The 20,576-nt window shown below is 37.7% G+C and overlaps 2 protein-coding genes across 20 annotated transcripts in view; one reads left to right on the forward strand and one right to left on the reverse strand.

Moving 5' to 3' along the window:
* Window positions 1-14,934, forward strand: part of LOC128875411 (potassium channel subfamily T member 2) — a 217,497-nt gene extending 202,563 nt beyond the window's left edge. For 9 of the 11 annotated variants that reach the window (XM_054120963.1, XM_054120962.1, XM_054120957.1 and 6 more), the window contains 8 exons: window positions 1,725-1,830; window positions 2,241-2,368; window positions 2,819-3,070; window positions 3,326-3,437; window positions 3,641-3,826; window positions 4,448-4,579; window positions 6,137-6,250; window positions 7,916-14,934. In XM_054120963.1, the coding sequence (XP_053976938.1) occupies window positions 1,725-1,830; window positions 2,241-2,368; window positions 2,819-3,070; window positions 3,326-3,437; window positions 3,641-3,826; window positions 4,448-4,579; window positions 6,137-6,250; window positions 7,916-8,815 (1,930 nt within the window). In that variant the 3' untranslated portion in view covers window positions 8,816-14,934. The remainder of the gene's footprint in view (window positions 1-1,724; window positions 1,831-2,240; window positions 2,369-2,818; window positions 3,071-3,325; window positions 3,438-3,640; window positions 3,827-4,447; window positions 4,580-6,136; window positions 6,251-7,915) is intronic. The other 2 variants (XM_054120961.1, XM_054120967.1) reach the window with 1 other exon arrangement.
* Window positions 14,935-17,474: 2,540 nt separating this feature from the next.
* The window catches only part of LOC128875413 (uncharacterized), an 82,746-nt gene continuing 79,644 nt past the window's right edge, over window positions 17,475-20,576 (reverse strand). For all 9 annotated transcript variants that reach the window (XM_054120968.1, XM_054120971.1, XM_054120970.1 and 6 more), the window contains 3 exons: window positions 19,607-19,967; window positions 18,872-19,061; window positions 17,475-18,513 (listed from right to left, as the gene is read on the reverse strand). In XM_054120968.1, coding sequence (XP_053976943.1) covers window positions 18,353-18,513; window positions 18,872-19,061; window positions 19,607-19,967 — 712 coding nt within the window. In that variant the 3' untranslated portion in view covers window positions 17,475-18,352. The remainder of the gene's footprint in view (window positions 18,514-18,871; window positions 19,062-19,606; window positions 19,968-20,576) is intronic.

Genomic DNA, 20,576 nt, shown 5'->3' on the forward strand with positions numbered 1-20,576 from the left:
TTTATTTTGATGTTTCACGCATAACATGACTATATACGTGCAACTGTATTTTTCTGAACGCACAAAGTCGCATGTAAATTGAATAGCTCCAACCCTGCTGTTTGTCTTCGATTCCAAATAGTTTTCGTTCATGTGTACGTACTAAATCTATAAGGAAACACTTTTCAACTATTAAGATACTCTTTATTTGTTAAATGTTCATTTTTGTTTGCCACAGACTCTCCAAATATTCCTCACTTCTCTATTTGTAATATTTAAATAAATGAAAACTGTTTGAAACAACTTCATTTCATGAAACAGCAAAATCGAAGCAAATTGTTGGAAAGTCTAGTATTTTCCGTATGCATGTGTATAGATGTCAGAATTATCTTCTTTTTATATTTTGTCTGTACTTTCTAAAATACTCGATCTCTCTTGATTGGCACTCGATTAAACGCACTCACGTTTCGATTCGATTCGATCGTAATTACTAGCACTTTTATTCTAACGTTTTAGTTTATAAATGTATCCATAATAATTTCTACAATATAAACTGCCATGGAAATGTTTTGAATAATTTTATTTAAAAGCATGTTTAACGAGAACATACTTACTTTTAACTTCCTAAGCATTCATTCTTCGAATGTTTCGCTTCCTCCATTTTCGTCATTTCGCACATTTGCACATGCTTGACACTTTCTGAGTGTGTACAGCACAATACGTGTACTATATTATTGTACATATATAGAGCTGTACATTATATGCTACATTAAATAATACAATCGATACGTGACAATTTCACGATTCCAATAGCTGAGGAATACTCGTGTAATCGATTAGTTTCCGTGTTACTGGTTTTCAATACCTGGGATGAAACACATAGGATACATGTCCCGAAAATGATGGAGGTCCTTGAAAGAGGTGGTTCGAGGTGTGATTTGAAACAACTTTTTCCTTAGCAAAAATGTTGTCCGAGACTTCGTTCAGGAGATATTGACCCTTTGTAGCCAGCAATTCGAGATAATTCTTAGAATTCTATTGCCATGAATTCTAAGCTATCTAGATTTGAGAAGAAGGTCACCTTTACCTCGCCGACAATCATTTTATCGACACTTGGAGCTCCAAAGAAATTAAACCTAAAGAAACATTAGGTATCGTAGATTTACTGCGTGAAACCTAAGGGTGATTGAGAGTCACCTCTCGAGTGCAAAGGGTTACCACAGAACATCTACCAATCAGAGCGCGAGTATCCCGGTGGAGCGGCCGCAGTAGCGTAGGCCACGCGCTAGACAGCCGCAGTAGAATAAGCTACGCGTTCGGCGGCCGCGCTCTGATTTTTCGAGGTTTTCTGTTAATATCTTTATAACGAATCCTCGGACATTTTCGCTAACGAAAAAGTTGTTTCAAATCACACCCCGAACCACCCCTTTCAAGGACCTCCAACATTTTTGGGACACCCTGTATAAATAAACATCAAGAAGACATTTAATAGTCTTGCTAAATAAATTCTATCAATTCTATCAAAATCTGAATAATTTCGATTCAGTAAGTATAATGAAAAAAAGAATACGTCAAATGATAAAACAGAATGGATAATTTATTGACCTTTTGGTGAATATCATTCTCTGTTTTAGTATATGTAAGAAACTGTAAGAAGAATCGAACTCTTCGATGAAGTATCTTTACAGCGTCAACATTATTTTGGGAAATTACAACAGTTTAATTATGCATCGACATTGTTACAGGATCGTCAAGGGATTTCCACCCGTTTCACCCTTCATTGGCGTCTCGCCAACGTTATGTTATCTACTAAAAGAAAAGAAACCTCTTTGTTGCCTTCAATTGGCACAGGCATGTATACTATTTTTTTCATTGTATTTTCATTTGCGAAGACTTTGCCACTTTCGTAGCGAAAATACTAAATATCGGTATTAAATATAAATACGATAGTGACATTAAGTTGAAGAGCTGAAAAATAAAAAATAATATCTCAAGACTAGACATCGTGAAACTGATTTTATGTTTAATCGTTGAAAGATAGTTCTATAAATAAATTAGTAATTTCTTTATCTGTAAGATCAAGAGTTTATTTATTAAACATTACGGTCATATTCACTGGCTCTTTTGGAGCGAAACGTCTTAAAATTAAAAGTATTGAAAAAATGATTGAACAGCGAAAATTAATAAGTTAAGTGATATAGAAATGGTGAACATTAAGTTGTAAATAGAGGTGAAAATAATATTCTCGACTGCTTTACCAGGTTTGTCAGCACTGTTCTTACAGAAACGCGAAAGAGTACAATTGGCAAAACAAGACTATAATTCTAGCTGCTGATTACGCAAGCAACGGGATCTACAACTTCATAATTCCCTTAAGGGCGCATTTCAGGTACAATTTTCAGACAACTCTCCATTAATTTTCTAAGATAATGTGTTCCACTTTACTGGGATATCTCAACGTAACTTGAATGATATTTCATTTCATAGTTCGTAAGCAAAATTTCTGCTAAATATTTGATAGTTATATGAAAAAGTAAGGTATTTTTAAGAAATATAGGTCAACGTTTATCAGTCTCAACAATCAATAAAAGTGCTATTTATTATACAAAACGTTTTCTAGATTTGAGTCATCCTTGTAACTTTGAGTACGATGAATATTTTATCCAAATAAAAAACACACTAAGATAGAATAATATTTTACAAAAATTGAAAATTGCAACGATTATCTATCAAAATTATTGAATTCTAAAAAATTCTAATTTGAGTTGGAAGTTAATAAGTTCATCACGTACGGACACGAGGCGGAAACATTTTAATCTTTATTAAAAATTCCCACCAGGTCGAAAACCTCGCTGAATCCGATCATTCTTCTGCTGGAACGAAAACCGGAAATTGCGTTCCTTGACGCGGTGTCTTACTTTCCTCTGGTGTACTGGATGCGGGGATCCATCGACTGTTTGGACGACCTCCTTCGCGCTGGTATCACCCTGGCGGAAAATGTCGTCGTCGTAAACAAGGAACTCAGCAATTCCGCGGAGGAAGATACCTTGGCTGACTGTAACACTATCGTCGCGGTGCAAACCATGTTCAAGTAAGCATACAAATCTTTTCTACAATTAATTCGATTAGTAATTTATGTTTTCCCATAATGCCTGTAATGAACTAGTATTAGATCCAGTCGATATCTGTGTGGTTTAATAATTGTGGTTTATTATTTGTATCGCCTATATCAGGCGCTGACAAAGTACTATCATTATTACTCATAATTTTATATCCTAAACTTCATGAATAATCGAAAGTGATATAGAATTGATGACGGAATAATGTACAGTTTGTATTTTCACAGATTTTTTCCAAGTATAAAGAGCATAACGGAACTGTCGCAGTCGAGCAACATGCGTTTCATGCAGTTTAGGGCCCACGACAAGTATGCCCTTCACCTCAGCAAAATGGAAAAGGTAGACAATCGTTCGAATAACTGACTAATAATGCAGTATTTTACAAATCGCTGATTGGTAGCTACACCATTTTTTAGAAATACTTAACTAAGTAGTATAAGACATTTTATAATAATACTCAAGTTCAGTGGGGTAATAGTTAAGACAATAGGACAAATTTGCCAGGTTCAGAATGTAATTGAATTTTGTAATTACTGTAACAGAGAGAAAAGGAAAGAGGCTCCCATATATCGTACATGTTCCGATTGCCTTTCGCTGCTGGCAGTGTCTTCAGTGCCTCCATGCTGGACACTCTCCTGTACCAAGCATTTGTGAAGGACTACATGATAACATTCGTGAGGTTGCTGCTGGGTGTCGACCAAGCTCCAGGATCTGGCTTTCTAACATCGGTAAAGAATCAACATTCTCAGCATTCAGAAATCAATTCTAGTCGACAATCTACTAAATATCGTCTATGAAATAAATCTAACCGTTTCCTTTCCTTCATTCTTGTATTTTAAAAATCATTGTACTAGTGGTAACTAAAATCTAATGTCTTGGTTCTCAATATGTATTCAATATCAAATTTCATTAACAAACTAGAAAATCTTGCATTCAGAAATCAATTCTAGTCGACAATCTACTAAATATTCTCTGTGAAATAAATCTAACCGTTTCCTTTCCTCCATTCTTGTATTTTAAAAATCATTGTACTAGTTGTAACTAAAATCTAATGTCTTAGTTCTCAATATGTATTCAATATCAAATCTCGTTAACAAACTAGAAAATCTTGCATTCAGAAATCAATTCTAGTCGACAATCTACTAAATATCGTCTATGAAATAAATCTAACCGTTTCCTTTCCTCCATTCTTGTATTTCAAGAATCATTGTATCTAGTGGTAACTAAAATCTAATGTCTTGGTCACAAAATGAATCCCCAAGATATGTTTGTAAACATTCGGACTCCATCGAATATATCAAATTAAGGAAGTATCTCTCCAACTGGTACTAATTGCCTTTCTATTACAGATGAAAATAACGAAGGACGACATGTGGATCAGAACCTACGGCAGGCTGTATCAGAAACTCTGCTCGACGACGTGCGAGATCCCGATTGGCATTTACAGGACGCAGGACACCACCGTATCGGACACGTCTCACGTGAGTAGACGATCGTTTCGTCCGAAAGTCGGAGGATAACTAAGCGATTGGCTCGTGTACTATGATATGAAAGGCAGGAAACAACTTTCAATGGCGGCTGTGAGTAGCGCATGGTTGTACTCCCGCTCAATCTTGTGTCCTGTACTTTCCTCGACGTTATTTCCGATGCAACGTTTAACAGATGTACCCTACCACACCCCCCCTCACGCCCTCCACGTCCCGTCCCCGTCGATGAGAATTAAAAGCGTCGGACTCTCGCATCTTGTCGAAACGATGCTCGCAGCACGTCCTCCGATCCCTGAACATACTCGTCTCGTACCTGCATCGTGTTAGACATTCCGTTAGTGTCAATCAGAATGCTTCATCCGTCGACGAAGCGTTGCCATTAACATCGATCGATCGGAGATTAAATATTGGCTACTTTTGGCAGCGCACAGTTCTCGTGCAAAGTGGTTCGCTACGGTTGCAAAGTGGAAAACGTTAAATTTAAAAAAAAAGAAAGAAAAAGACTTCGAAGTTTGGTCGATAACGGTTTAGAAACATAACGGTCGATAACGATTTATTTCGACTGGTCACTGCGATCTGCGACAGTTTGCAAGATTCGCAATTCGCTATATCGGATCTTAAGTTTGTGAATGACATAAGTACCGATACGAGGCAATTAAGTGTGTGGAAGCTACAGTGAGCATTCGAAAGTGAGAAAGAAATCCTGTACTGAATATTTTATGATATATTCTTAATAAGAAAACGCTAGCTATCGTTTTGAAGATTATAGGTACAGGATGGTCAGTAAGAAGAATCATGACCACGAAACAAGCGATTCCTAAGTTCGTATTTTTCCAAAAGCAGAGGTATTCGTACCTTCCGTGTACATTGAAGAAGTTTGTCTGAATTAAATGATAGATGTGATGTTTCCAAATAAATTTTTCATTATAAATATATACATTAAGTTTATTCATGTACATACTTATAACGAAGCATCGATGTGGAACCTAACATTTGATTTAAACAAATTTCTTCGATAGTCATAAAGGGTATGAATACTTTATGAGACTGATTGTATAGTAGTTTGATGATGGCCAATATCGAATAAGTATGTATTAAATTACGACATAGTCTCAAGTCACTGAATCACAAATATTATTCGTTCAATAACTCAATAACCACGTACACGACCGGAATTACAATATGACTGTGTTTCATTCAATGATTCTATTTTATTTTATGATCGACTGATACATTCCTAGAAACTTACAACTATATATCCAAGTTTAATAAGTGCATATATAAATATCAACATTTTATTGCAACAGGGTAACGTGTTTATTAAAAAAATATGTTTGATTCTGCTACGAGCGGACTTTTGGCCCACGGAGCGTTTGTTTCCTGGTCTTACGTATCCTGTACGCTTCTTCCTGCAACCACAGAGAAAGTTTGACGAACGTAGATGAAACGATAGGTCACGTTTAACGATTCGAACCACGAGCAGTGCAATGCGAAATCGCGACAACGGCGGGCTGTCCTTAGTAAGCGTAGAATTGCTTGTCGTTTTGACAGGGCGACTCAGACGCGGAGAGCGACGCCGGCGTCGGCGTGACGTACAAGGTGCGTCATTCGGCGGCAGCATCGTGCCTTGCGAATTGCGCCACCCGCGACAAGGGTGCTTCAGCCGTGAGTACAGAGTCAACGTTGTCTGGTCGCCGTTTTCTGATCGTTTTTCCATGTACACTGTTCACCATTCTCTCTGTTTTGTACTTTGTGCGTCGCCTCTGTCCCATTGTCTCGCCACCTTTTCTCTCTGTCGCTGTCTCTCCACTTTCTGCTCTTCTATCCGCCGGTATCTACGCTCGTCTTCCACGCTACACACCGCAGCGCATGACCAGTGTATCCACCGTGGCTTCCGGCCTGAACGCTCAGGATTTTCTGTTCGTCTTCGCTGTCTGAATACTCGGAATTGTTCCTCTCGTCGCGATCAAGAGAGCCCGCAAACGAATTCTACGAGCACAGTGCACGTTGACGCTGCACAGACGATGTTTCATAAAGACGATAGGCAATCGACGATTATTCGTGCGATTCTTCTTGTAACTTAACTTTTTGGGGAAAGTTGAGTGATCGTAACGCGTAGAGATTTTTAAATTACAAGGCTACCTTTGTTTCTTTCCGTGGCTGCACGTTGCTAAATAACCGTGTAGAGGACACTTGTAACAAACAGGTAAAAGACTAAACACCCGCTAATTTTTACCAGCTTTGCAGTCGATCTACATGGGAAATGAGTCGACGTATCTGTCCCGACGTCTGTTTGACCTTGTCTGTGGGCCTTCTTCTGTACAAATGATTCAAAGAGTTTTTCAGAAAGGATTTCGAATTTTGTTCTTTGATAACAAAGTGTGCCTTTATATGGCTGACGCTTGAATGATATCGCTAGACTGCGGATTTTTATGCATCTACAGGAAATTTGAATGTACAAGAAACTACAAAATGCATACAGGATGCAATAATATGACAAATGATTGAAAGTAACGTTAATATTATAATATTTTCAGAATAACATAATTTTGATTTAGCTTCAATTTTTGTAGGTACGTTTGCAAAGATTTTATTTTGCCTAAAGATCCGGAGATAATTTATAAAATAAATTCATTCAAAGGATCCACTTAATTATACGTCGTCGTATAAGTAACTTTCCATATTTGCAACTCGATTTTTGCCTCTTTGATCTCAATCTCGGCATAATTTTTTCTTAAATATATTTGCACCGAAGAAAACCAATATTCAAGGTCGAGAGAATTTTATCACCACACGCTTGCACCATTTTCGTACCAAATTTGGTCTTTGAAAATATTTATCAGCTCGAACAATCTAAGTAATCAAGCATCCGATCTCTGAAAATTAACAAGCCTGTTCAATCTAACGCAAGAGTCCATCGCACAAGATTCTAACAAACATATCGCCCTGTCAATAATTTATTAACCAACGATCTGTCCGTTGAAGCGTCAACAGCGCGTTAACACGTTGACTGCCAGACAGATTCTCTTAAAAATTCCTACTGCGATTAAATTTTATTTACAGACAATTAGAAATTACATAATCAAACCTTTATTATACTATTAATTTTTGTAATTTCACCGAGATTCAAGTATTTCATTCGATTACATTTTCTTTGACACTTAACTTTCGAAACTAATTTCTTTAGTTCTCCAGTGAAGATAACAGATACTGCCACCCACGTATGGGTGACACGGCGTTCAATGTGTTAAGCCAACGCGTTAAACAAATGCTCCGAGAGCAACAACCGCCGCGACTCGCGACTAAAGAAACTTTCTCTTCTTTGCACAGTATTCCGTGAGCCTCGGCGACGAAGCCCGCGACAATCACGCCCAGCAAATCGAGAGGGCCGAGATCGCGAACCTGGTCCGTTCCCGGATGGAGTCGCTGAACCTGCCAGTGGCCGACTACGACGACGTCTCGGAGAAACGGAACAGTCTGTCCTACGTGATCATCAACCCCAGCTGCGACCTGAAGCTCGAGGAGGGCGACATCGTCTACTTGGTGCGGCCCAGCCCGTTCTCCGCTCAGAAAACGTTCGAGAGGCACAACTCGCGACGGAAGAGCAACATCAGCTTCTGCTCAGCCCAGCTGGTGTCGCAGATGAGCGCGGCGGTGGCTTCGGCAGGCCTGCCCGGTGCTGGAGCAGGAAGCCGTCGAGGATCGGGGATAGGTTTGCCCAGGGCTCCTCCACTGGGCACCACCAAGTCGAACTCGCTCTCCTTACCCGATAGCCCTACAGTGGCTGGCACGTTGCGCGGCCGGTCGAACTCCCTCAGAGTGGTCGACGACATTCTGCTCAGACGCAGCAACTCGCTGAGACAAGGGCTCACGATGAGCAGGAGGAAAAGCAGCCTGGAGGACATAGGTCTGGGCGCGTTGTCGCATCCCTCTAATCACAACCCGATCAAGATCGCGCTGAACGGATCCATCGGTCTGGAAGTGACTCCGCCCGAGGAGTGCTCGCAGGCTATGGGCGCAAGCAACACGGGCATCCTGGACGTCGGACTGCCGTCCATGCCAGAGCTGACCGCTGCCCTCAGCTCGAACCTTGGCACCGGTCTGGGCGGCTCCCTCGGCGGTCTCTACGACCCACCGAGCCTACAGTATCCCATGGGATCGCCGTCGCAGTCGCCGCAGATCCCTAGCGGCACGCAGGATCCTCAGCACATACAAGGGACGATCGTATGATATAACCTTATGTGGGGACGCAGGCTCTCCGGCGTGGTTCGAAACAAATGGCTGTAAGCGTTCCCACATTATACGTCAAGATCACTCTAATGGGTGTCGCGATCGCGTTGTCCGCGGCATCCCGACTAACGACGAATCAGGACTCGCTCGTGCTGTCTACTGTTCGTGTCAGGAGAGTTGGTAGTCTGGCACGGATAGCAGGAAGTGGTATTCGGTAGTTGAAGAGCGATTGGTCAGGTGTAGTCGATTATACAAACGTGAGAGGTTTGTTACGGAAATGGTACGAGTCTACTTTTGTTGAAATTGTTACAATTTCAAAACATTCAAATATGAGCTTTTCGCTATCCAATTGCTCTCAAATTTTGTGGAAATTAATTCCGAAGCTAATCTCCAGCGGTGTTCAAGACGTTTTCTCTGGGGTTAGCTTTTACTGGTGGAGTTTAATACAACACCACTAAGAGTGCAACCCTTAACAGGTTGACTGCCAGACTAATACTCTTGAACATTTCTACGGTGATCAAGTTTTGTTTTCAGACTATTGGAAGCTACACAATCAAACATTTATAGTGGTATTTATTTTTATAACTTCATCGAAGTTTAAGAATTTCATTCAAATTTATTTTCTTTAGCACTTAACATTCAGGATTAATTTTGTTCGTTCTGCAGTGAAAAGCACCGTCACCCATACAGTCAGTCCCATAAATATCCGTAACCTCTATGTCTGTTAAAGAAATCTGTTTAAATTAAATTTGTTTAAATTAAATAGTAGGTTTGATGTTTGATGATTTATATATCAAGCGATATCAAAACTATTATATAATTTAGTCAAACTTCTTCGATAGACACAGAGGGTACGAATATTTATGGGATCGACTGTATATGGGTGACAAGGGTTTACACTGAGGAATAAATAAATTAACTCTGAAAGTGAGGTGTTGACAAAAATTAATTTGTATATGACTAGTAAGTTCTAAAGAGATCGCAAAAGCAAATACTACCACAGGTGTAATATTACGTCATTCTTCAATTGTATAGAAACAAAACTTCAGCTCCATACGAATTTTCACGATTGAGAGTACTAACATATATTCACGCCAGAATAGGGCGATGCTAACCGAACTTTTAGACAAGGAAATGTCGATAGCACGAGTGAGCCTTTAGGTGGGACTGAACGGTGGCAACTATCATGGATAGTGAGACGGCCGGAGAGCAAGGTGTTTCAGTGACACTTGGAAGACACGGTGACCGGGACCGATTAGCACCGGTGAGCACCTAGACGAATTTTTTTACTCTGTTCCTTGCATAGTTTCAATTAGCCACGCAATGACGGTATTCATTTATGCGAACTCGGGGACCTAAACGCGGCGTCGTAGAGTCGCGACTGTGATACGCCAGAACGCTGGATTTATTTGCGCGCGTCGGCAGGGCTGAGCTTTGCTATTCGCTTTGAGTGATTAGGTAACTCTGACAAATAATTAATCGGATGAAGGGGTTGTAAGAATGAAAGGGGTGACTTGATCTCTCTGATAGTCCGTTATGTTCCTCTTCTTAATTAGTTATTCTTTCTCGATTCATTTAGCGACGTACCTTTTTTTAATTAATGTTAGAGTTAATGTCTGTACCTCAGAGGGAAGCTATATTAAATTTGGAAAATTGAATCTTTGAATTAACAGTGAAGGATATAACATTACTCGAGTGTCTTATGTAAATTTTCAAAATGAACCGACATAGTTTACTTCAAATGAATACAGCTACAATCTCTTGACATTTTGAACATCTCCGAGTGACAATTGAATATCGAAAACAAAACTTGAACGAATTTTCAAACCGACCCAATAGCAAATCAATTATTTTACTATCTCTCACAAGTCGCGTGTCACAAGCGAATGGAACAAAGACTGAATAATTCTTTGATCGGAGGTTTCAGTTCTAGCAACGCCCAGCCTTGTCGACGTGCAGTCGTTTCATCGAAGCTACGATACTACTTTAGCGATAATTCTCTCTACGTAGATAGTACAAACACACTTTCCGAGCAATCTGATTTCAATTTGTTGCCGGATATCGAAGAGATCGCGCGCTGTTGCGAGTTTTATTTAAAAGTATCCCATTGATAACATTGCGGTGTGTGCGTAGTGGGCGTACGTTCTTAAAACGTTTTGCTCTCTAGTCGGCTCTTGCGTCTCGACCTCCGTACATCCGATCGAATTATTCGTAGCGATCCAGATGATCGTTAGGACGGGCTAGATCACAGCATGCGCGATGGTTCATGCCAAAGGTCCAGTAACGCAATTGATAAATTCGAGACGATTACATTTGTAGAATAAAGAAACGAAAGTGGTGGCGATGGGACAAGAGTCTCTTCCAGGTTCTTCGATGATTTCATTTGCGCTTGGTATTTTCTTGTTTATTTTTCAAATAGATTTTAGCCATGATGCTTCTTCAAACATATTTAACATAATTACTATATGTGACATACTTGTGAATGATACAATTTACATAAAAATCAAAGGTTAAATAATTAAAGTGTGCATATTGACTCGTACTTCGTAATATAGACAAAAAGAGGATGATTTCTGATGCAAAAGTACGTAAAAGATGTAAAATTAAATTTTCTTCAGCTACTAACGTCGTACAATACAAATTTCTTTAATATCATACGTTTCAAATATTTCACATTTACAAGTATTAATTTGGAAACATATAGAAGTGTTCTTTCGCATAATGTAATTATTGTTAACGTTCAAAAATATTACGAAAAAAGGAAATAGTTTTTCCAAAGGTCTCCAAGACTAGTAAAATTAAACAAATGAAAAATTTGTACGCTCAGCAGACATTAATTTACTTAGTTCAATCATGCTTGTAACGTTACCAAAGAAAGGGATTCTTGTCCCTCGTCGAATGTCATATTTTCTCGAGGTAGCTAACGTGTGTAGGCGAAAAACGTGAAGTATTTCCCTAGCGCAAGCCCCGAATTCTTACGTAGGGTCTCGTTCCGCGGATGAACGCGAAATAATTTTATACTAGAACAAATTTACGACGAGAGTATATTATATAAATATATGAAATATATGACCATTTTAATCATATCACGCGAGAGAGAGAGAGACACACCAACCGAGGTCGAAATCATTATATCGTGCGTGTGTAGGACGACGTGGACATTAGACGAGTACTAGGAGTACCGAATCGAGGTTTCAGGACTAATTTAGGAACAGAACTCGCTTCCACGCGGATAATTGAAATCCCCGCGAATCCGTCGTGGTCTTGGTAACTCTCTGTTCGCCGTTTACAAGACGCGAAAGATAATCGATTATATCGAGAATGTAGTGCGATTCTACCGAAAGAAGGTTACTACGTGAACTCCGTTTTCTTCTCTTCTGTTAGTTTACAAAAAAAAACAAGCAGTCTTATCCGTACAATCTTATCAAAGTTTTCAAGTACGTCGTTTGTTGAGAAGAAATCGTTTTATTCTTAGCGACGAAAGAGCAAAAATGTTTCGACAATCCGTTCAATCAGTTAGTTAAACGTAAGACGTCGTTTAGACTCAGAGATGTATCTATTTGTTGACTCGACGCTTCGAGCCAGACGCAATCGTTTCTCGACCAATTTACACGTTTTCCCGACCAAACGTCGTCTTTTCGAGTACCTGCTTTGATGCTGCTTCCGCTATGCCCCCACAGGTTTGGCGATTCAATTATCAACGCTCGGATTGGTTTCGCTTTGTGGTCCACAATGAAAATATCACCAAACGTGACGAGCATTCTCGAGGAAGATGAATTTAAAGTCGCGCGAAGTTCGATCGAATTCACACAGAACAGAGATAGCACTACAAAAACGTAATCCCAAACCTATTACCCCCTTCATAAAAATTAAATACTATGATAAATGGTAGATTATCTGATTTTCAATTGTCTCGAGGTAACATTTGAACCGTCCAGAAATAATCACGAATTTTAAGTCTGGCAATTTTTGGATCACAACTGAATCAAAATTAGTTTTTACTGCTATATTACAATTGAATTGTGATTAATTCATCGAAACAAAATATCTGCAGTTTTCATTGCGACACACAGCGAAACGAATCTCGATAGATCTCCTTCGATCCCTATAATTTACATATTCCTTATTCTATTTAACCTAAATACTAATGGATTCTCGTGGCAGCTTGCCTCGAATTCGAAGACGCGCCGCGAGCATTTACATTGTCTCTTAAATATTTCTCTGGCCCGCTCTCTGCATCTTTAACTTTCTCTCCTTCATTAACTCTCTGTCTTTCTTACCTTGATTAGAGTAACGAAACCCGTCCCGACCACGAATGTCTATTACCTTCGTTGACGTTGGTGACTCGTGGAGTTTTGTACATATTTCACAGACAGCCGAGCTATTTTTCAGAGATAGAAACGATGATATTCTATAGTCTACGATGGAATGTGGTTTGTTTAATCCGCGTCGAAGACCTTCGTGTTCTCTGATCCCAAAAGCGATTTGTTTCGAGAAACTGAGACGTGAATGTTTGAGTGAAGCGACAGGGAAGTACGACTGGAAAGCGACATTCAATTTAACGGAGATGATCCGAGTGAATATTGACTGTACACTATAGCTTCGTAATCCTCTGTAATCCGACGTTGATGTGTTGAACACGTAGCTCTAGTTTCGAGATTTAAACAAATGGATTTTCTTATTTTCGAATTTTTCTAAAGGTATAAGTTCTGAAGACATTAGCAATGATTTAGAACTAAATCCCTTCCAAAGTCATTTCTCTCAACTTTCGAAATATATTGATCAATAATCTTCAATTGTATTTATATTTATAATTGCAACATATTTCAATTAATCAACGAGTCAGGTTATACAGGATTAAATTAAGAATGCACGGTCTTCAATATTTGTGCAACGAAATTGCGAAGTGCAGTTTACGCACAGACACGGTTCGAACAGAAATAACAAAATCTCGACGCAACGTACTCGCATAAAATTACGAGTTACGATCGAATCTCGCATTCGTCGACTTCAAAAGAATGACGCGACGTCTCTGCCGACTCAACGATCGAAGAAAAATAACGAAACGAGGAGAACAATAAAAACAAGAACGCGGAAACTGTAGTTAAGGGAAACAAAAGATTAATCGAAATTATTTAAAGGACTAACAAAGACGTTGTTCCAACAGTGTACATAGATTAATTGCCATAGGATCGATCGAAAACCAATGTGACCTGAAATTAAAGCGAATAGCGTGTTGTTACGGCGCGTTGTCGTTTACTACACCTACGTGAAAGTGAACTGTTACGAGTGTACGTGAGGTATCCTAAGTAGGATCGAAATCAATTGATCGCTCGTGGCTAATGAGAGGTTGTCCCACTCCTTCGCTCGAATCTGCTTCCACTCTGTCTCCCCTCTAATTTGACTTATTGAAGATTCTCACACAATCTCTACAATCGATTTTTATATCGGGAAAAAGGATTTTGAGGTTTTTTTTTTTAAGTTTATTACAAAAGTAATTATAAAGTAATTAGGTAATTACTACCCAACTCCGTGCAGATAGGCGTTAGAACTTCGAGCGACCATTTGCGTTTGATCCAACTACAATATTCTGAAATAAGCGAGTAATTGTCACATGGTACTGTTTACATTTGTATAAACATTAACGAAACCGTAGGACGCAAAACTGGCGTCCACGATGGATATTGAAATTTTCTATTACAAAGAAGAATAAATTAACGATTAATTGGAACAGAGATGAGCAAAATCTTGATCGAGTAACAGACGAATTTAAAAATACAGTGTGTAATAGCGATTAACTAGCGACGTTCATTTGATTGAACGGTCTTACATTGAATGTTTACATGAAACAGCTTCGTTCAATTATTAACATCGTTCGACATATCCTGTATGCTTTCATTTTATAATTTCAAATTTCCATTTTTATTTGACAAATAACGTGTAGTGGTATATTTTTTATCCGTTATTGGAAATTTGTATCTAGATGAAGATTTTGCCCGGCTCTGAATCGGAACAAACGCTACCATGTAAACGTAAAAATAAATGCGATGCGATCTAAACGTGTCGCAATATACCACTATGTTACCAATGAAGGTTAATATACGATAATATTAAGGAACTTCAGACGAGTATATATCAGAAAATGTTATCGTTGTGTCTTCATAGAAAAAAAAAGGAAAAAAAAAATTACAATTGATTCGTCGACGCGTGAATCCTCGAATCCCCTTCGCAAGTTCCTTCTCGGCTTCTAGTTGAATGCAAGGGTTCTGAAAGTCAAAACCTGTATCGCGAACTGCCGAGCTTGCGACATCGAGACGATACGATTCCATTATTTTGGATACAGACAACGTTTACGTTCCACGAAGACAGCGAAGCGTTTAACCAGCAATTTTTCAGGATAAATTGTGTTTTCGATGGATGTTGCATTTAAGATTCCACCCCATCCTCGACAGGCAATCATGTCGAACACAATTTGACTCGAGGGCCAAGTGGCAATTCGCCAATATGATTATCTTACAAGAGCAACGAATATTTTAAAGGTGATATCTTAAATTAAAAAATAATAGTTTTGGTCATTTTACCACGCTTAATTTTACTAATAACATATTGAGGTAATTATCCAGTTAAAAGAGTATGGAGCAATATATTATATTATGTATATCGAGCAACGTTTGCTTATTCAATTTTTTCCTGTGTTTCAGCCACATTTGTATCTATCACTCAGTCTGCATAATTAAAGAAACAACAAAGTCAAGCGTGTTCGATATGGTTGTTGCAATATTCACGTGCCCGATCGATGACCAATTTCACAGTACTGATGTATGAATGATTTCGTTCGACGGACACGCATCTCTTTGCTTGAGATTCAATGTAATTTCCATAAAAATTTAGTACACATCTATACTCCAGAAATAAATTCCATCAAGTCCTAACTTCGGAAATTTGATACTTTAAATTACAATGAAAAATATAATATTGGGTCATGTGACTTAACATATTTTCTCAAATTTACAAAGTGTGGACACCATAGTTTGCCTCTGATGTAATGATATCCATTTTAAGTGATTCAGCCTTTTGCAGTTGCAGTCGTTTTTACTATAAAACAGCTAAATTAATTAACTGAAAAGGAATTTTACTGTTGACTATTTCTTTTAATTCTACGATATCGATTTTTAATATTATAATAATACGCGAACTAAATTGGCGTAGCAAATAAAATTCAAATAATAGAGTCTGCAAAGGGTTGACTTGTAAGTCTAGGTATCGCAGACATAATTCATCGTACACTGTTTATTTATGTCAAGCTACGTTGACCCAAAAAAAATTTTGTTCGGTGTAGCATCAACTGATAATTTACGAAGTCTAATATCTAGTGTGAAGTGAACATTGTTCTCTGGAAATTCAGATTAAAATTTTAAACTTACCTGATCTCCCATTACAGCACAAGTTACTAACTAATTCACGCTCGTCATTGTATTTATACTGTCAATTAACCCTTTAAGGATGGAAGTGGCAAATAAACTACAGTATACCTTGCTGTTATAGAAACAAGTGCATATTTCATAACAATGATAAAATAAGGTGATTTATACCTTTGAAAAAAAACAGATAAATAAACTATTTATTCAAAACAAGATTTGAATAACCTTATTTTATTATTCGAATGTGATATTGAAACAAGTAATAGTAATGAATGATACGTTAATTATTATTAACATAATTTTTGTTCACGAAAGTTCCAGTTCTAACTAAAATTTAAATTGCATAAATAAATTTGTTTTCCTCTTTCCTTGAGTTCTACGAGAAAACAATCCGTGTAAAAGTGCTCGTCCTTAAATGGTTAAGAAATAAAATCAGACTGCACAGGATCATCCAGAAACAAACAGAAAACAATGCACTTATTACTTGTTCTAGATTTATACTTGAATTATAAATACGAACTAACGTCTGCATGTATCGTATACATGTTGTAATCCCATTTTGATTGTTGGTATAATTACCAATCGCGAGGAAAACTATTTTAATTTCGTCGAAATCGAAGCGAGAGAAACGAATCTCGAGGGCCCGGCGTTTACAGTGTCGTCGAGCTCGTTATTAACAGTTAAGATTTAAACTAATCCTCGACCATGAAAGGAACTATGAACGGCTGTACGTAATGTAAAATAATAAGAGCAGAAAAACAGAGAGAGAATGTACCTATATCTATTCTATACGTGACACGTTGTCACGCAACGCGTGCATGTAAATTTATTATAAATAAATTATTATAAAGCAGCAACACTTTTACTGACACGGCTACCGTTACGATTTATTTTCAGAACGTAGGGAAGAGTGGGGGATACTTGCACCACGTTTTTTGGTACAAGTACCGCAATTTCAAAAATTGGAGAAATGTAGTAATTTAATATTCAAGGAAATATTATTTATATATTACACTTTAATAAATACGAACAGATACACTTACTTTAATGATAGATTTAATTTTGGTACTTACTATTATATCTTGGTTACAAAACTAAACTAATATCGATAATTATTGTCATTTAAATAAAGAAATTGTTTCGAGTGGAACAATTACTTCAGATGTAATTATTTTCTCCTGTAAAACACGATTCTTTATATCACCAAACGTACACAGTGTTTTCTTAAAAACTCAACGAACGGTTTATTTCATAATTTATTTAATTCGCTTGAAATAAAAACAAAGTATCATATAATGAACATGCGTTTATAAATTATAAGAATATTTTCGATGCTACATGCTACGCATTTATAATAATTGTACTGTCGCCAGAAAACTTACAAATGTTTCTCGTTTCGTGATTGTTTGAGGTAAGGAGCGAAGGAACGATCAGTCATTGACCGATTTCTTATTAATACTATTCGTTCTTGAAAATCAAGATCGCGTCACTATTCGATTCTTCGACGATCGGCACTCCAAATAATCGATTACAATAATTCCTTACTTAAACATAATTCGTCATTGACAACGTCCCAAAGCAAAGTATCTAAAACAATGTTCGAATAATTGATTCATAAATGGTTACTTTGGGAGTTATCTTTACATTGAATTATTAATTACTTGCAAATCAAAATTTATTATTCAATCCTGAAATTTCGATTAATATTCTTTCAAGAAGAGATTTAAACGAAGATACGTTAAAATAAATTGTACGAATCGTAATATAATTCATTCGTACATAATGTCGCAAAATGATTTCATTCGACAAGTCAATTTAAAAAAAAAAAAAAATGATTCGATTCAAACATAATTCACGATGTACACAATCTATGCCGACGTCGGTACTAAATTTTCGACATGGTTACACGTCACGTTATCGACTAATTTCAATTATCGAATAAAAGAGACGAGGTTGTTTGCGATTACGTGTAGTATTACGTGGAATGTTTTTATTCTACGTGTATGCACATTTGTGTTATATACATAAATTATGCGTATTGTCGTCTATGCACGATATATAAATACAGCGTTTAAATACATTATCGACAAATGTGGACTGAAGTCTGCCTAGCCGACTAACAGGCACTCTTCACGGGCTTTAGCACGTTTTCTGTGAACTGACCGACGATGTTGCCCCTCGGATGGTAACACGCCACCACCACGCAACTTCCGTCTCTTTTGGCCATCGCTATACCCATCTCAGTGGTGTTCTTCCACACGATTTGCGTGAAATGACCTAATTGAACAAGAATAAATAATTAGCGATAGTTCCCATTGTATCTAGGCAATATAATTTTTACAGGGACATCCGAGCGTTTACAGTCCAAAATTTATTTTAAAATGGCTCTCTTTTCAATTGTAAAATTTTTAAATTGATCCTTTCATTCTTAATTCTGAATAGGTAAATGTAAATTAAATTAGTATTTTCTTAATAGTAAAAATAAATCATGTTATTTAGTGATCTTTCGGTTGCGAATGAATTTTTTACCAAATCAACAAACATCAAAGATGAAGATTTATGTATTTCAAGACTAGATTTCTTAATGTGTTTACGTAAACGTTTAGACTCGTTTTTGATACCACTTCTTACGTACATGTGTTTAAGACCTTTGGTTCCGTTCCAAATTTGTGATCCTTCTTTTCGGAGTACCACTTGGAGACTACCTCCCGTGCTGGTACAATTAGCTTCGGATCAGAACACTGCATCGAGTAGATGTTTTCCCCGTACGGAGACGATGATTGCGGGATCAGCTTGTTCGTGTTCAGCAACGTGTTCGCCCACGCCTATCGATAGATAAAAAATCGTAATCGAGCGTTAACTCTTGCCCTGGCGTGCTCGGTCAATCGCATCTTAACTTATCCTCGCGTAGGATTTACATTAAATTTCAATTATCCCATAAATCGTGCACATCGTTTATCGACTCGCAGCTTTATTAACTTAGAACGAAAAAATCATGGAATATTAAATTAGAAATCCTCGATTCAATTTAACTCTCGTGCAATTTTTAAGAAATAATTTTATTTTGAGAAATAATACTTGGTAGGTAATATTTATCATATTTATAGTAATATTGGGAAGAGGTAATATTTTCTTTTAAAAGAACTGAAGAATTTTAATCTTCAAAGATCGTTAATGAAAATTATGGTTCTCTTTGACTTTAACCATTTCTTAGTTCTAATATCATTTTTATTTAAATTCTTATCCTTTTTTCTTTTTATCTGACACAGAGATTAGCCTTTTTTAACTTTGTTTTTCCTCAGCTTGGAGTTCTGTTCTGACCCACACGCTGCGTCAATGTAATAATAAAATAATAAAAGTTCGAATGTACCTTGGCAGCAGCCGTCAAATCTGCGCTTAACCTCAAGTCTGGAACACGGTGTCTTCTCCTGTACTCGTTGTGCACGAGCAACGCTTCCTGTTGCCAGGTTTGCTCATCTAGCGAGTATCGCGGCAGGAAGGTGATCTTTTTCGTGGGACTCGAACCACCAGGCGGAAGGACGTTCTCCGTGAAACTACCAAGATAGTTCCCGGCTGGGTTGTAGTTGCAAACCACGTAAACCTCGCCGTTTCGGTTCCTTGCCATGCCGACACCTAGCTCGGTGCTGTCTTTCCACACGACCTGGGTGAAGTGGCCAGTCTTCAACGTGGTCGGCTCCTTTCCGTATTGATGCTGGGCCTCTTCGGCGTACCTGCGGCAATGCGTCAAATACATGTAAATATCTGTGATATACAGTATGTAGTACACAGAGTAACATAATATACAGAGTATTATACGAAATGTTCAGGTTGATGTGGTCGAGTTATTTCTGGATACTTGAAGAGTTCTTGATAATAGGAATCTTTTGTATTGGAGACAATTGGTTTATTGGTGAAGGGGTCGCATTTGAAGATAAACTACAATTTCTGAAGAGAAACATTCCGTTCTTTTATAGCAGAATTCTACAGACCAATGTCCAATATTTTGATAATAATAGATTACAAAAGCGATACTAGGAATCTTTTGCATTGGAGACAATATGTTTATTTGTGAAGGGGTCACATCTGAAGATGAACTACAATTTCTTAAGAGGAATATTGAGTTCTTTCGTAGCAGAATTCTACAGAGCAATGTAATACAATATTTTGATAATAATAAATTAAATTATCGATAATAGGAATCTTTTGCATTGGAAACAATTGGTTTGTTGGTGAAGGTGTCACATCTGAAGATGAACTACAATTTCTTAAGAGGAATATTGAATTCTTTTGGAATAAAATTCTACAGACCAATGTAATACAATATTTGGAAAACAATAAAT

This window comes from Hylaeus volcanicus, chromosome 4, assembly GCF_026283585.1.
Source record: "Hylaeus volcanicus isolate JK05 chromosome 4, UHH_iyHylVolc1.0_haploid, whole genome shotgun sequence".
Taxonomy (NCBI): Eukaryota; Metazoa; Arthropoda; class Insecta; order Hymenoptera; family Colletidae; genus Hylaeus; species Hylaeus volcanicus.